Source organism: Mus caroli, chromosome 2, assembly GCF_900094665.2.
Source record: "Mus caroli chromosome 2, CAROLI_EIJ_v1.1, whole genome shotgun sequence".
Classification (NCBI taxonomy): Eukaryota; Metazoa; Chordata; class Mammalia; order Rodentia; family Muridae; genus Mus; species Mus caroli.
Genome location: NC_034571.1, coordinates 85,022,873 through 85,039,315, shown reverse-complemented (window position 1 = coordinate 85,039,315; position 16,443 = coordinate 85,022,873). Strand labels below are relative to the sequence as shown.

Sequence of the window (16,443 nt, the reverse complement as noted above, 5' to 3'; positions counted from 1 at the left end):
TGGAACTCACTTTGTAGACCAGGCTGGCCTCGAACTCAGAAATCCGCCTGCCTCTGCCTCCCAAGTGCTGGGATTAAAGGCGTGCGCCACCACTGCCTGGCACAGCTGAACTTTTTAAAACTTTTTTTTTGTTGTGGTGGTGTTTTGGTTTGTTGAGACAGAGTCTCACTATGTAGCTCTGGTTGGCCTGGAACTTACTATGTAGACTCAAATTCATAGAGATCCTGTACGTTTGCCTCCCAAGTGCTGGGGTTAGTGTTCGCCCCACACCCGACTGTGTGGGTAGGTGCTTAGTGGTTCTAAGCCTCCCAATGGGGGTGCTAGAAACTAAACTCTCCTCCAGGAGCAGTAAGTGCTCTTAGCTACTGAACTGTCTCTCCAGACCCACAGTAGATTTTATAGAGCTAATAAAAGAACTAAAGATCCAAGCATCTCAAGAATATTTGAACATAGTTCTAATAGCAGCATGTCTGCCTAGTGGAAGGTGAGCTTTCAACCGCATTTCTGTCTTTGGAAAGAGTCACCTTAGAGTAAACCCTGGCATCTGCTTGCTGTTCTGCTGCTTGGGACCTCCTCTTCAAGCCATTCTCCTCAAGCTTCTTTGATTTCCCTTTCCTTTTTGTTCTGGTTCTAGGAATGGAAGAAAGCAGGAGTTGAACAGCTACGGCTCAGCACAGTCGACATGACCGGGGTCCCAACCTTGGCCAATCTCCACAGAGGAGTCCAGTTTGCTCTCAAGTACCAGGCACTGGGCCAGTGTGTCTACGTGCATTGTAAGGCTGGTCGATCCAGAAGTGCCACAATGGTGGCAGCCTATCTGATTCAGGTAGGAAAAACAGCACTGGAGTAGCCTTGGTCCAGCTTTCCAGATGTTCAGTAGCATTGTGTACTACAGGCCTTGCTGGAGAGAGCCATTACCCACTTCTAGGCTGTCAGAAGGAAATATGGTGTCATGCCAAACAGCCATCATGCTTTGTGCACAGGCCAGCTTCTCTGGTCCTGCCCTTACCAGTCAGGATAGATAAATGTGGATTCTCCTCTCTGATGTTGTTTCTTTAGCTTAAATGTGACAGGAAACTTAAACGAGAAGGTATGTCAAAGTGCTTGCCTGCACAGGTCTTAAAGGAAAAAAAAAAAAAGGAGTTTGAGTGTTAAACCCAGCAGAAGACTGGAAGAGCCTTATTTTTTGTTTGTTTGAGATAGTATATTGTTATATAGCCCTGAATAGCCTTTATATTCATTATAGAGACTGGGCTACATAATTGAGGCTTGCAGCAGTCCTCCTGCCTCTGCCTCCTGAGTGCTAGGATCACAGGAGTGCACCACCACACCTGGCCCAGTTTAAATAGCATGGCAGGGGCTAATTCAATAGTAGAGTGCTTGCCTAGAGTGCATGAGACACAAACTGAGTGTGAGGACCTGCACGTGTGAGATGGAGGTGGGAGGATGAGGTTCCAGGACATGCTCAGATACCGGACTATGGAGCTCAAGGGCCAGAACAGCAGGTCGGAACACTTAGTGTTGTAGATGTAGTGCTGATCACTGCTGGCTTTATGGCATTGCAGGATAAAGCTCTGACATGAGTTTTTGTTGTTTTACCATATTTTCTTATTTTATGTGTATACGGCTGGGGACTTTGCTCAGTGGTAGAGTGCCTGCCTAGCATATATGAAGCCCCAACTTTATTCCCTGACATGGGGGGAAAAAAGTATTGATTGACAAGTGGAATGTTTTAAAAATATTTAAACTCAAATGCGTTATTATCATTACCTGATATCTTTCCCTTTCCAGGTGACTCATTTTTGGCCATTAGTCTGGTTCTCGCATAGTATTTTTCAGTCAAATAGGTAATTTAAGGAAATATAAGAACTGGCCTTGCCCTGTTAATATGGACTGTGTGTGACTGAGCTATACCAATGCTATTATAAAGACTTTGCTGGAAGCTGGGTGTGGTGGTGCGCAGCTGTAACCCCTGGCATTTTGGAAGTGGAAACAAAGGACCTCTTTGACTTTACAGCCACCTGCTCTGCATAGCATGAGTTCCAGGTCAACCAGGTAGATATAGTGAGACTGTCTCTCAAAAAATACCATGAAGAAAAAAATCTGCTGACAGTAATCTCAGGAGGGTACTTTGGTCTAAATGAGATTTGACCCAGCAGGCTAGGGCTGTTTGTTTTAATTCTGATGAGTTCTAAATCCATGCACATCCTTAAAACACAAAGGCAACACTCCTAAATTTAAAAAGCACTCATTTTCCTGGCTATGGTGATGAATTTCAGGAAAAGGGCTGCCAGAGGCCCATAGAAGTTTTTGTGTATTTTGTGTCAAAGTCTCCTGTATTATAGGCTGGCCTCAAAGTCAGTAATGTCAGTGAGCATGACCTTAAACTTCTGATCCTCCTGCCTCCCCTCCCAAGTTAACAGTCATGTATCTAGGCACACAGTGTATTTGGTGCCAGGACTTGAACCCGTAAGCTTCATTCAAGCCTGGCAAGCATTTAACCACTGTGCTATGCCTACTTCTAGAAATAGGAACTTCATATATATATATAACATGTATATGTATATATATATATGTGTGTGTGTGTATGTATACATATGTATGTATATATGTGTATATGTGTATGTGTGTGTGTGTGTATATATATATATATACATGAAACTATATATATGAAACATATATATATGAAACTACTGTTAAAATCCTAGCTCAGAAACGAGAGTATACATAGAAAATATGGGGTTTTGCTGACTGTGGTAGTTAAAAGTGCTCATGAAACCTGTGCTTTTGTTTCCTGTCAAGGTCTGGCTGGCCTCAAACTCTAGAACTCCTGTGCTCATGTGATCCTCCAGCATACCACACTCAGCAAAGGATTTTTTTTTTTCTTCCCTGTTTTAGTTCTGGGCATTGAACCCAAGTGATTTAAGCATGTTAACCAAATGCTCTACCATTGATTTATATCCTGGGCATTCTTTTTACTAAAATATGGTTTTAGTAAGTCAGCTGGGCTGGCTTTGAACTATAACTCAGACCAGCTTTGAAGTAGTGGTCCTCCTGCCTCAGCTTCCCGAGTAACTGGTTTACAAGCCTGTACCTCTTAGCCCAGCTGAAGCATAGTTTTCAAAGTGCTCTACTATGGAGTCTTCATTTACTTGAAGAAAACTGATTATACATTATTCACTTTATTTATATGTGCAAGTACATGTGGGCATGTCTATGCCTTGGCGCTCATGTGGAGATCAGAAGACAACTGGCAGGAGTTAGTTCTCTCATTTTACCATATGAATTCCTGGGACCAAACTCTTGGCTATGGTTTTCAGGCTTGGCAGCAAGTACCTGTATCCACTGAGATACCTTGTCAGCCCAAATCTTTTTAAAAATTAATTCTGAGAGTCCTTCAGCATCTGCTTATAGGCCAAGGGCATTGTTATACCAGCTCTTCCTTTTCTTGGTTGATTTTCTAACCTTACTCTTCAGGTACACAACTGGAGCCCAGAGGAGGCTATAGAAGCGATCGCCAAAATCCGGTCACACATCTCCATCAGGCCCAGCCAGCTGGAAGTTCTCAAAGAGTTCCACAAGGAGATCACTGCAAGGGCAGCAAAGAATTAACTACTGATTATCTCTCATGCTGACTTAAGAGTCTGAAGACTGTGGATAACAAAGAACTTGGATCTCCCTGAGATACAGTAACAACTTTACAGGACAAACCCAACCACACTGCAAATGTGCTGACTGGTAGATAATGTGTCTCCTTTGCCTTCCTTCCTGAAATAACACTTGGATGGCTACAGAGAACAAGATTGTCTGGCTAAATCTTATTTTCTTTGACAGGGATAAGGAAATATTAATTTTAACAGAAATCTGTTGTTTCTAATGTGTGTAATGGCACTGTAAATCAAAGACATTTAATGCTGGAGAAGGAAAGAAGTATCTAGATCTGTTCTTTATTACTGTCAGAATCCAAATCTTTTTTGTATGACTTGGCAAAGTGCTTGCCCAGCATGTATAATAAGGCCCCGAATTTGGTCCCTAGCAGGTCCAAAAATAAAAATAAAAATAAAGTTTTTCCCTGGCCCTGTGGGACTCCCCTCACACTTGTGGGGAGTGATCAGAATGTTCAAGGATGTATGGGGTGCAGGCTGACTGCTGAGTCAGGACGTAAGAAGTCTACAATTAGTTTCCCTTTAGAAGTCACTCAGTCAGGAGTCAACACAGACACACAAATCATTTCAGAAACATTTATTTATATGAACAGTTCCTAACTCTTTATTTAGCTTAGAGCCTTTAAAAGACCAGAGACTGTTTTTATTTGAGTCTGGAAAACAGTTTCTGCTATTAATCAGAAACAATTGTTTCTACTTTCTGGCTTATCTGTTTGTATAAGCCAAAAATCCAACCAAAGTTTCTTTTCCTGACAGACAGATGAGAAAACATTTGAAGGAACATCTTGAATTTTACAGTTGATTCTTGCTGGTGAAGTACATTTTTAGCTTAGTCCACTGTCCCATCCAAAACTCTAATACTTAATTCTTTGTGGAAAAGTGACAAGTAGCCACTCGGCTGGCTATAGACAAGAGGAATGGGCCTCTGTCTTCCTGCATGGGAGCCAAGGTGCTTCTTTTTAACACTGATCTGGTAAGAGAGGCTGTGCCTAAATCTGAGAAGAGGCTGGCTCTAAGCAGTCTGAAGTGAGGCACAGGATCACAGGGGATAATGGGAGTTCAAGCAGCAGTAGTGTGAAAAGCCCTACACAGAGCATCCCATGAGCCTTGGGGGTGGGTTGAGGCGCTGCCTTTCTCACGTATGCCCAAACTAACACATTTCTCTGAACTGGGGAATTACCGATTTGACTGGGGATACACCACAAGGGGAGGGCAAAGGAGTCAGCTGTTCTTCTCATCACTGTTTTAGGCCAACACAAACTGCAAGTTGGTAAGCAGCACCTTAATGCCTCTTGTGACAGTTACAGCTGAAGTGGCAGGGTCAAGCTTATAGGTGTTGGCATCGCCCTTCTTATATCGATCCCTGAAGACGTAGATGCTGCCATTACAGCTGGCAATCTTCCAGAGGGATGGGGCAGAGCTCCAGGCCTCAGGAAGACAGAGCCGGGTGAAGCTGTCTAGAAGGGGATTATAGCACACTAGAGAGTCCCCCTCAGCCACAATAAACACCAGATCCTTATGCACTGCTGCGTGCATGCGGCCTGCAAAGGGCAGTACGTAGGGCTTCACGTGGCACTTGTCAGTTTCTGTGTCAAAGCACTGGATCAGTCGGGAAGGTTTGGTAAAGAAGTCTAGATCATTCTCCTCACCCCCCAGTAAGTAGATGATTCCATTCAGGTTGGCACCAGCAGCCCCAGACACAGCCACCTCTAACTGAGTTGTCTCTGTCCACACGTTATCACCTACCCGGTAGTAGATGACTGCATTCGAGAGGGTATCCTGTAGTGTCTTGCCGCCCAGGGAATATATGGCATCTTTCCCAGGCACAGATACTAGGGTGTGCTGGAGGCGGTCGCGGGGCAAAGGAGCACACCACTCCCAGTCAACAGTGGCATTGTTACATTTCCACATGCGTCGTGGGATGGACCCTCCTACCACATACAGGTCGCCACCATGCTTGCAGGCTGCAGTGATTTGGTGGCATAAGCTGTTTTGGCCACTTACACTGATGGAGTCATCTTCTGCACAGTGCAAGGACACAGCCAATGAGTGCGTGCGGGATGACTCTTTTCCGATCAGGTAAATGTGCACATTCTCCCCAATTTCCTGTTGGCAAAATTGAAATTCTGACATCAGCTCATGTGAAGACTCTACTAAGACAGGTAAAAGGTCCGGGCCTCATGTCCTGACTTTCCCTTGATATACAGGGCAGAGAATTTGTTTTGTTCATACTTGCAATTTAGTTTATTTACATGTTTATTCAAACAAGATCTTGCTGCGTAGGTTCATACTTAGATTCTCCTGCATCAGCTTCCAAGGGGATTATAGCATGCACCACATCTGCTCTTACTGTTTTTGTTTTGTTCATGTACGCCTCCCCATGTGTTAAGCCACACATCTGGCTAGAACTGGTTAACTCAATACTGAAAGCCTTTCTTTCAAAAGATAGCATAGAGCCAGGCGTGGTGGTGCACGCCTTTAATCCCTGCACTCGGGAGGCAGAGGCAGGCGGATTTCTGAGTTCGAGGTTAGCCTGGTCTACAGAGTGAGTTTCAGGACAGCCAGGGCTATACAGAGAAACCCTGTCTTGAAAAACCAAAAAAAAAAAAAAAGATAGCATAGGAGAAGATAGCAAAAACTATGAACTTTGAAGGCCATAGACGGAATGCTTGTGGGACCAGAAAACACATCTGACTCCCCAGTTCTTAGTAACTTCAAGCTAATCAGTGACTATCAAAAGAGGCAGGTCAGAGGCTTGGAAGATGCTCAGGGATAAGGGCACTTGCTGGACAGGCATGAGGACCTGAGCATCCCTACAAAGTCTCTAGCATCTATGTAATAAGTTGGACATGGTTGGACATGCTTGTAGCCCCAGTCTGGAGGGAGCAGAGACAAATTGAGCCTGGGAATTTGTTGACTGGTGAGCCCAGCCTAGCCAATGGTAAACTTCAGTTAAGAGACACTCAAGGCAATAAGGAAAAGCGTGGCAGAGGAAGACCTCTGATAGCTTACTGTCTGATCCACACCTCCACACACACACACACACGGCCAGGCCAGGCCAGGCCGGGCCAGTGAGATGGTTCAGCAGTAAAGCCGCTGGCCCCAAGCCTGAGGACCTGAGTTTGATCCTTGTGACCCACACAGTGGACGGAGAGGACTGACTTCTGACTCCTACACACATACCAAAAGATACACATTTCCCCTGCCAAAATAGAGAGAAGGCCACTGAGGGCCACTGAGGAATGCAGAGAGATTATGCCACCCAATCCTTAAGAATAAAATGTGCCTCACCTTCAAGCTAGTCCTTAGTGACTCTGCCAAAGCCTCCCTTTCTTCTTTGTTGAAATTGATCCAAGCTTCTATTGCCTCTGTCGGGTTCTGGGAACATGGAACCCCATCTGTGAGAACCAAAGGAAGAACAGAGTGGCAATATTACTGGGTTCTTATTGATTTTTTTAAAAAATATTTTGTGTGTGTTGTGTTTTGTCTGCATATATCTGTATACCACATGTATGCCTGGTATCCATCATCAGATGCCCTGTAACTGGCGTTCCTCATGGGAATTGAACCATGGTCCTTGGTAGTTTAATTGCAAGAGCAGTAGGTGGTTTTAACCACTAAGCTATCTATCCAGTCTCTCATGAATGGCAATCTTAAAGGGGCTCTTAAGACTTGAACCACAGCTGGCTGTAGTAGAGCATGCCTTTAATCCTAGCATTTGGGAGGCGGAGGTAGAGGTAGGCTTATCTCTGAGTTTAAGGCCAGCCTGGTTTACATAGTGAGTTACATGCAGTCAGGGCTATATAAAGAGACACTGTCTCAAAAAAAGAAAAAAGGACTTGAACCATTTTATTAGACCACCATTATATGTATCTTTATGCACACATAAATATGACGTTAACTTGAAATTGCCCCAGCACTACCATTTTGCAGTGCTGGGACCAAACCCAGAAACTCATATACACCAGAGAAACACTACATCACTGAGTCATACCACTAGCCCTGCCTTGCTTTTTAAAAGAAGAGTGGATTGCACAATATGCCATCGTAGTCACCTTTCAGGCTATAGAGAACACATCTAAAGTACAGTTCCACTTCACTGGTTACCTATGGTTATTACCCAAATGTTTCCTATTTTAGATTTTTTTTTGGTTTGGTTTGGGTTTTGAGACAGGGTTTTCTGTGTAGCTCTGGCTGTCCTAGAACTCACTCTGTAGACCTGGCTGTCCTACAACTCACAAGAGATCTGCTTGCTTCTGCCTCTGTCTCCCACATGCTGGGATTGAAGGCATGGGCCACCATCCTTAGCTATTTTAGATATACTGATTCATCACCATCTTCATCAATTCATTTAAGTCCTGCATACCTTCAAGATACAGGGCAGATGAAAACATCAGGCACTTCTTATTTCCTTTTGTGGAAAAGTGCTGCAGCTTTTTATTCTTTAGTTACTGTACTGTACTGTCTCTGATAGTAGCTACGCTGACTCTCAACACCGAACATCAACCTCAATCTAAAATCTACCAGGAAGGGAATTATAATATAAACTAACAACAGTTAGTCACATAAAGTTGGGGTTCTCCTGAGCCAGACCATCCGCTGAACATGACTCTTGCCCAGTTAGGTGTGGTAAGTCCTTCCGTGAGCTTACCTGAGATGATGTCAGTGAGTAGATGGTGGGGCAAGTGGAGGAACTCCTCTGTGCTCTGCAGCTGGGCCAGGTGGGTCTTGGCACAGTGCTTGGCAGCAGTGTAGAGCTCGGGGTCACTGTGTCTATCTGCAAGCCACATCACCTGCAGGCAGTTGCCCACCTGTACCGTGCGTGCCAGAAACCGAGAACACTCCTCAAAGAGAGATGTCAGCTGATACATGTCTGACACCTCGTAAATTTCCTGCAGCTCATCAGCTCGAAGCTTCACAGTGCCGTGGTATATATAGTCAACTAGGAGCTGGAAAACAGACTCGCTGACATCCTGCAGCACAATCACCCGGTTGTGAGCCTCCTTCAGGTTGGACGTGAACATGGATCGGAAGAAGCAGCTCTGAGCTGACAGGACCAGCCGGTGCAGCTGAAACTCTCGGCCTTCCACTGAAATGGTGACATCAGCAAAGAGTTCCTCCTCTAAACACAGTTTCATGATGCCCTGAGCCACTCGGCCTGAGTGAGACCGGTCTTTGAAAGTATAGTTCACAAAGTAGTTTTCATCCATGGATGCTCCAGGCTCCTCTGGTGACTCCATGGTAGCCAACTTCTCTCTCTGCCAACTATCTGCAAAGCAATATCACCCTAAGTATTTGGGTAATTCACAGACACAGTCCATGAATCCAACTGTCCAAGTCAAGACAGGGAGAAGGGAGACACTGGAGCAAAGTGGGTCCAGAATGGCCTTATTCCTGGTCTTGCCAATGTGGCCTATGCCATTCCTCCAGTTTTCCTGCAGTGGGGCCTCTCCTCCAATGAATTCAATTAAAAGTTCCAACTCTGTTGTTTTTCCTTGAGGTAAAATCGGATATTCCTGATGGTGATGTAACAAAAGACTTGGGACTTAGGTCAGCCCATGAAAAAGACGAAGGAGGAAGCCTACGATCTTAAAACCAAATAATTTGGATATAAAACTAATGAGACTCCGGAGAAGCATAATTAGGCCAAACTAAGACACCCAGGTATTGTTGTTACATTCCCTCTTTGCTTGGACATAAGAGTGCAGACCCTCCAATACTGAGGCTTGGGCCTGGACTTCCACTTTTACTCTTTTCTAAGCTGCTGTTTCTTACTTACCTACTCGCCCCAGTGAGTTCTTAAAGAAGCCCTTGAGAGCCCAGCCGTCCCTGGCCGGGGGCACAAGGAAGTCCATAACCCTGTGCAATTTGACCGTGCCACCTAGAGTCACCTAAGAAACGGTCTCCAAGGAAACCGTCCATCGTCTCCCCCCCCCCACCCCGCCCCCCATTAAAAAAGCTTAGCTCAGGAGCCGGAGAACGGTGTAGAACTTAGAACCCAGAACGCCCACCCTTTCCCTTTCTCTCACCTGTGCGATTCGTTGCGTCTTCTTCTCTTCGGCCTCCGCTGTACCGAGATAGGGCTACGTACACCTCACGGTTTCCCCACCTGCGGGTCTTTCTTACCTGTGATACCTCCTTTCATGCCAGGGCTCAGATCCGGAACCTCTGCTTCCCGCCCCGCGTCCGCCCGGAAGAAGAGTCACTGCACATTTCCACTTCCGGTCCGTGCCCTTGGGGCTCCGTGGCCTGAGTGTGTTCTCCCGCTACTTAGTCGGCACACTAAGGAACATGGCGGCGGCTGCAGCCAGGGTCTGGTGTCGTGGGCTCTTGGGGGCCGCTTCCGTAGGCAGGGGTGAGCAAGGAACAGCAGCAGGTTGAGACCACGGGCAGCACGGAGACCTCCCCGAGTCTCACCCGCGCCTTTGTGCCTTTTCTCTCCCTGTGCAGGGGCTGGGCGACCCTCCGTGCTGTGGCAGCACGTAAGAAGGGAGAGCGCGGCGGCTGACAAGCGCCGTGAGTATGTGCGGATGGCGCTTTTTCCCCCAACGTTAGCTGGGGCCTTTCGTTGTTTCTGTCAGATGTTTGTCCTTGCCTTGGAATGTCCTTCCCTCCTGGCAAATCTCTGCTTGTCCTTGGAGATTGCTATGGTCTCCACCTTGCTGTTAGAATCGAGCACTTCCTGTGCCCTAGATATTTGTTCCCTTCTGATCTTGATCGCCTTTTGCTTGTTATCAGGATTTTTTTTTTTTTTTTTTTTTTTTTTTTGGTCCTCCGATGAAATTGTCTTTGAGCGCAGGTAACAAAAACTTTTGAGACTCAAAGTCCAGAATAATTGGATGCTCATATCAATTTAGTATTTATTAGGCACCTTGGACTTCATAAGAGCCTGATGAGACGCATAACGTTTTACTGTCCATATAGATGTAGATCATGAAGCGGTCCATATAATTAAATTATTCCGTCACAGTTCCAGTGAACGACAAAGCAGGTCTGTTTCCAAGTGTAGAAAATACTTAATCCTTGATTCTGTGATGTGTGGGTGCTCAAGTACTTGAATGACCCTGTGGTGATTTTATGTTCAGTCAACAGAATCACACTGGGAAATGGAAAACCGAACTTCTTTTCATTCCTGGACATCTATTACACAGAGTGACAGGGGATATAGTGTGGGCAATGAGGTAATCTTTCAGGGTCCTTCAGCCCTGAAGTTTTCTGATTAAGAACTTGGTATAAACAAGTACCAAGAAAGAAAAGAGAAACAGAAGTCTGGTTTCCATCCTTAAAGAGCTCTGAGTCTGAGAGAGGAGCTGCCACTGTTGCATTGTTACCATGAGTACAGGAAGTGAGGAACAGCTGTGGAACAGTGGAGAAAAGAAGCAAAGATTGCCCACCGAGAAAGAGAAGTGGTGTTGCCCTCTGAGTTTTTTCTTTTTCTAAGATATTTTTTATTTTTTTATGTATGTGAATATACTGCAGCTGTCTTCAGACACAGAGTAGAGCATCGGGTCTCATGTGGTTGCTAGGAATCGAACTCAGGACCTCTGGAAGAGCAGTTAGTGCTCTTAACCACTCTCTCGCCATCTCTCTACTCCCTTCTCCCTGAGTTTTAATCACTCCCTAATTCCTAGAAGGTACTTTACAGCTATGCCTCTTAAGATCCTTCAGGGAGGGCTTGGAGAGGTGGCCCAGTGTTTAAGAGCACTGGCTGTTCATCCCAGATACAATTCCCAACACTGACATGTCAGTTCACAACCATCTGTAACTCCAGTCTCAGGGAATCTACCATTCTTCTGGCTTCTGTGAGCATCAGGCATTCATGTGTGCATAGACATATATGCAGGCAAAACACCAAAATAAATAATAAAAGTAAACTTTTTCTTTTTTAATGAAAATTCTTCAGAAAGACCTGAGAGGTTAGTTAGTTTGTGTGTGTGTGTGTGTGTGTGTGTGTGTGTGTTTGCTACCTTCTCCCTTCATGCTTTTTCCTTTTCAGCCACTGTCAGACCCCGGAGTGATGTGACCCACAAGCAGCTCTCAGCATTTGGAGAGTATGTGGCTGAAATTTTACCCAAGTATGTCCAACAAGTTCAGGTAATATTCGTTGTCCTTGGGTCTGGGCCAGGAATTCACCATGGCACCTTAAGTCCGTAGTTCTCAACCTGTGGGTCGTGACCCTTCTGGGGTTGCTTATGACCATCAGAAAACACAGATGTTTAGGTTATGATTCATAACTGGCAAAATTACAATCATGAAGTAGCAATAAAAATAATGTGGCTGGGGGTCACCATCACCTGAGGAAGTGTCTATTACAGGGTCACCGCATTAGAAAGGCTACAAACCACTGACTTAAGCCAAGTGACCCCTGAAGTGTGCTATGCCCTTAGTAGCTATGTCTTCTCTCCACACCACCTTTCCGTGTCTGCAGGTGTCCTGCCTTGATGAGTTAGAAATCTGTATCCATCCCGATGGAGTCATCCCAACGCTGACTTTTCTCAGGGATCACACCAATGCACAATTCAAATCCTTGGCTGACTTGACGGCAGTGGATGTCCCAACTCGGCAGAACCGTTTTGAGGTCAGTTAACTGTGAGATTTGGTAGAGTACTTGCCCACCACTCGAAATGCTCTAGGTTGATCCCCAGCACTGCATAAAGCTAGGTGGACTGGTACACTTCTAATCCTTGGTACACCTGAGTCTAGCTCTGTGGAAGTGACGGCAGGGGCATCACAAGTTCAAGGTCATCTACAGCTACACAGAGCATTCAAGGAAAACTGGCAATATGAGATGAGATGCTAGCTTATAAAAAGATAGGTGACATTTGAGGCCTAAGGTGAGAAAGGGAATAGAAGACTTCCTGAGTGACAGCTACTATGGAAACCAGAGCCTTCGTAGTTGCAGCTTCGGCCCAGGTCACACAGAGCATAACAGGATTTTTGCCCAGTTTTGTTTGTTGGCTTCCTTCTTTTCTTTTTCCTTCTTTTTTTTCTTGTTTTGAGACAGGATCTCACTGTGTTGGCCTGGAATTACTTAGCTTACAGAATGAGTTGGAACTGTAGGTCCATGTTACAATGTTTTGCTCTGCTTGGTTTTTCTTAATGTAAATTTGTGCTGGGTGTAGTGACACATGCACACAGCACTTGGGAGGTAGAGGCAGGCAGATCCCTCTGAGTTTGAAGCCAGCCTGGTCTCAAAAAACAAACAAACAAAAGAATAACATTATACATACGTGTGTGCACTGGGCCTTGGACCTGGAGCCCTACCCTTGCTAGTCAAGCACTCCACCACTGAGCTATAGCCACAGTTGGGGATTTGATATTATGTGGTTCAAGAGGATATTTTATGGCTGGCCTTGGATTTTTTTTTTTGTTGTTGTTGTTTTTCTGTTAACTAGCACAATTAGAAGATCATATAATATTAAAATATAGAATTTATCTTGGTGACTTTAGAATGTTCATATCATTGCAGGCATAATTGCTCAAAGCAAAGAACCCAGGAAAGAACTGTTAGAATAGCAATTGAAAATGTTTGGGGGGCTGGCAGTATGGCTCAGTGGTAGAACACAAGCCTAACATGTACAAAGGCTTGGGTTAAATCCCAGTACCACCACCACCACCACCACGACACTGTTGTTACCTTTGGTTTTAACAAAATCTCAATCATTTAATTTTACTAATAAAGACTCAGGAGCCAGATGCTGAGGAGAAAGCCTGCTACCTTAGAGAGGCAGAGAAAGCACCCAGCTGACCTTCCTCCTCAGTCAGTGTCCCAGAAGGAAAGCCTTCTCCCACACCTCAAAAACCTTCTAATTTAATATCCCTCCTTTCTATTTCCTGTGCGCCTCTTATCCATTGTCCTGACTCCCTTTACTCTCTATGGTTTTTTTTTTTCTTGGTTTTTCGAGACAGGGTTTCTCTGTGTAGCCCTGGCTGTCCTGGAACTCACTCTGTAGACCAGGCTGGCCTCGAACTCAGAAATCCGCCTGCCTCTGCCTCCCAAGTGCTGGGATTAAAGGCGTGCGCCACCACGCCTGGCTTATAGTCTATTTTTAAGGTAATAAATATGCTTTACTTTAAAAATCATGTGGCAGAAGTCGGGGGGGGGGGGTTGTTTCTTTGGTTGGTTGGTTGTTTTGTTTTGTTTTTTCAAGACAGGGTTTCTTTCTGTAGCCCTGGCTGTCATGGAACTTACTCTGTAGACCAGGCTGGGATTAAAGGCATGCGCCACCACACCCAACTGGTATTTTTCTTAATAGTCCTATGTTCATTTCTGTCAAAGGCATGCGCCACCAATGGCCAGCTTGACAGAAGTTTTGTTTAAAACATGAGCATTGATACAGTAGCCAAATAAAATACCTATTAAAACAGAAATAGAGCCAGGTGGTGGTGGCGCACACATTTATCCCAGCACTTGGGAGGCAGAGGCAGGTGGATTTCTGAGTTTGAGGCTAGCCTGGTCTACAGAGTGAGTTCCAGGACAGCCAGGGCTACACAGAGAAACCCTTTCTTGAAAAAAACAAAACAAAAACAAAATCCAGAAATAGTGACAGACACATTTAAGTTTGAGGCCAGCTTGGTCTATATAGCAAGTTCCAGGACAGACAAGGCTATACAGTTGTACCTATCCAAAAGCAACAACAACAACAAAAAAAACAACTTTTTTTAAAAAGTACCTATTAGATGAAATAAGCTATACTATAATAACTCTTGGAAAAAAGTTAAACGGGCCAGCAAGATGGCTCTGCAGGCAGGCACGCACGCTTGCTTTGGAAGCCTGACAAACTTTATTTCTCCCCAGAGCCATAGTAGAAGAGAAGTGAGTTCTAGAAGCTGTGTACACATTCACATCAGCACACATACAATTATAAAGAAGATCAAGCATACTCAGAAGGACATGGAGCCTGAGACTTCTTAGATAAAGAGAACAGTTGTGCCAGGTCTTGGTACGGTCACCCTATGTAGTTTATGGCTTGCCAAGTAGACCTGAACTTAGCACTCCTCCTGCCTCAGCCTTCTCAGTACTTAATTGTGTTGGATCCTAAGAGATGAACAGAATAGCAGAAATTAACCTAGTGAGGATTAGGGCAGTTGGCCAGGAAGATCTTCCATTAGTGGGTGACACAGCCAGACAGGATGGTTAACTTGCAGAGCCATGGTTGTGGCCTAAGCCTTTGTAAGTAGTCATAGAGAATGCAGGGTCACTGATGGAATCTGACTTGCTGTATCATTAATAACTGATGTCCTCCTTCAGACCTCTTATCCTATAGCCATCTTGTTCTTCCTGTTCTTCTCTCCCTAGATTGTCTACAACCTGCTGTCTCTGCGGTTCAACTCTAGGATTCGTGTGAAGACCTATGCAGATGAGCTGACACCCATTGACTCTATAGTGTCTGTGCACATCGCGGCCAATTGGTATGAGAGGGAGGTGAGTTACAGGATGTAGCGAGCCTTTCTGGGCTAGAAGTACAGCGTTGTAACCATGGGGTGTGTCACAGTACAATTCCTCTGCTGTTGGCCCGATGGACGGGTTTTCTGAGAGCCACTCTTTTCTAGGTCTGGGACATGTTTGGAGTTTTCTTTTTTAACCACCCTGATTTAAGAAGGATCCTGACAGATTATGGCTTCGAGGGACATCCTTTCCGGAAAGACTTTCCCCTCACTGGCTATGTTGAGGTAGAAACCTTAAAGCTGGGGTAGCAGTCATGGCGCCTGGGAGATCATGAGCATGTGGGACTGTGATCTGTAGGTTATGGTGGTTTAAGAGCCTGAGATGCAGTCCTAGTTCCATCTGGTAATGGGTCAAGTTGTTTGAATTAGCAAAGGGACAGTTTTCCTATCTATTTCATGGAAACAATAAGCACTTAAATATATTAAGTGCTTAAGGGATTAAGTGATGTGTAAAGCCTGGTATATTGTAAATGGTAGTTAAAATTAGCCATGTTGTAAAGAGTATTGTATCTTATTTTTTAAGATTCATTTTATGTGGATGAGTGTTTTGCCTGTATATATGTTATGTATATGTCTGTTACCTGTGGATGCCAGATCCCCTGAAACTGGAGTTACAGGTAGTTATAATGCACTGTGTTGGTGCTGGGAATTGAACCTGGGATCTTCTAGCATGTCTTTAGCCCCTTGTAGCAAACGAGGTTATTTTATTTTTATTTTGTTTTGTTTGTTTATTTTTAGTTTAGTTTTGTTCTTTGGCCTGAAAAAAAAGTTATTTATGTATGTTTTTCACAGGGAGACAGGTTTCTCTGTGTAATCCTGGCTGTCCTGGAACTTGCTCTGAAGACCAAGCTGGCCTCAAACTCATAGAGATCTGCCTGCCTCTGCCTTCTAAGTGGTGGGATTAAAGGTCTGTGCCACCACTGGCTTGTAAACAAAGTTTTATTGATTGATTGATTAGAATAAATGTCTGAAGCAGAGAGGGGTTCCTCAAAATGGGTTGCCATGTATTGATAATTTTATGATCAAGGCAATCTTAAATATACAGTCTGCCGCAGTCTCTAAAAGTAAAGAATTATCACTGAAGGGATTTGGCAGAGAAGAAGCCCTCAAGAATGGCTACTGAAAAGCCTTTAATCCCAGCACTCAAGAGGCAGAGGCAGGAGGATCTCTACCAGGTGTGCAGAGCAAGTTCTAGGACAGTGAAGCCTACACAGAGAAACCCTGTCTTGAAAAACAAACCGGGCTGGTGAGATGGCTCAGTGGGTAAGAGCACCCGACTGCTCTTCCAAAGGTCCAGAGTTCAAATCCCAGCAACCACATGGTGGCTCAC

General features: G+C 44.8%; 3 protein-coding genes across 5 annotated transcripts in view; 2 read left to right on the top strand and 1 right to left on the bottom strand.

The window, feature by feature from the left end:
* The window catches only part of Ptpmt1 (protein tyrosine phosphatase mitochondrial 1), an 8,248-nt gene extending 4,171 nt beyond the window's left edge, over positions 1 to 4,077 (top strand). Inside the window, exons 3-4 of one of the 2 annotated variants that reach the window (XM_021154149.2) lie at positions 635 to 826; positions 3,478 to 4,077. In XM_021154149.2, coding sequence (XP_021009808.1) covers positions 635 to 826; positions 3,478 to 3,612 — 327 coding nt within the window. In that variant the 3' untranslated portion in view covers positions 3,613 to 4,077. The remainder of the gene's footprint in view (positions 1 to 634; positions 827 to 3,477) is intronic. The other variant, XM_029473721.1, reaches the window with a different exon arrangement.
* Positions 4,078 to 4,227: 150 nt separating this feature from the next.
* On the bottom strand, positions 4,228 to 9,878 carry Kbtbd4 (kelch repeat and BTB domain containing 4). 2 transcript variants are annotated; one of them, XM_021152436.2, is made up of 4 exons: positions 9,695 to 9,878; positions 8,317 to 8,934; positions 6,957 to 7,063; positions 4,228 to 5,771 (listed from the first exon to the last, which is right to left on the bottom strand). In XM_021152436.2, the coding sequence occupies exons 2-4, from the start codon at positions 8,903 to 8,905 to the stop codon at positions 4,911 to 4,913; spliced, it is 1,557 nt and encodes a 518-aa protein (XP_021008095.1). In that variant the 5' UTR covers positions 8,906 to 8,934; positions 9,695 to 9,878; the 3' UTR covers positions 4,228 to 4,910. The 2 variants fall into 2 exon arrangements, with proteins under 2 accessions (XP_021008095.1, XP_029329576.1); XM_029473716.1 differs by having other exon boundaries at positions 9,792 to 9,860.
* A 2-nt stretch (positions 9,879 to 9,880) lies between these two features.
* The window catches only part of Ndufs3 (NADH:ubiquinone oxidoreductase core subunit S3), a 9,651-nt gene continuing 3,088 nt past the window's right edge, over positions 9,881 to 16,443 (top strand). The window contains exons 1-6 of the mRNA XM_021152446.2: positions 9,881 to 10,020; positions 10,116 to 10,181; positions 11,662 to 11,759; positions 12,094 to 12,243; positions 14,965 to 15,090; positions 15,219 to 15,338. Of these exons, the coding sequence (XP_021008105.1) occupies positions 9,957 to 10,020; positions 10,116 to 10,181; positions 11,662 to 11,759; positions 12,094 to 12,243; positions 14,965 to 15,090; positions 15,219 to 15,338 (624 nt within the window). The 5' untranslated portion in view covers positions 9,881 to 9,956. The remainder of the gene's footprint in view (positions 10,021 to 10,115; positions 10,182 to 11,661; positions 11,760 to 12,093; positions 12,244 to 14,964; positions 15,091 to 15,218; positions 15,339 to 16,443) is intronic.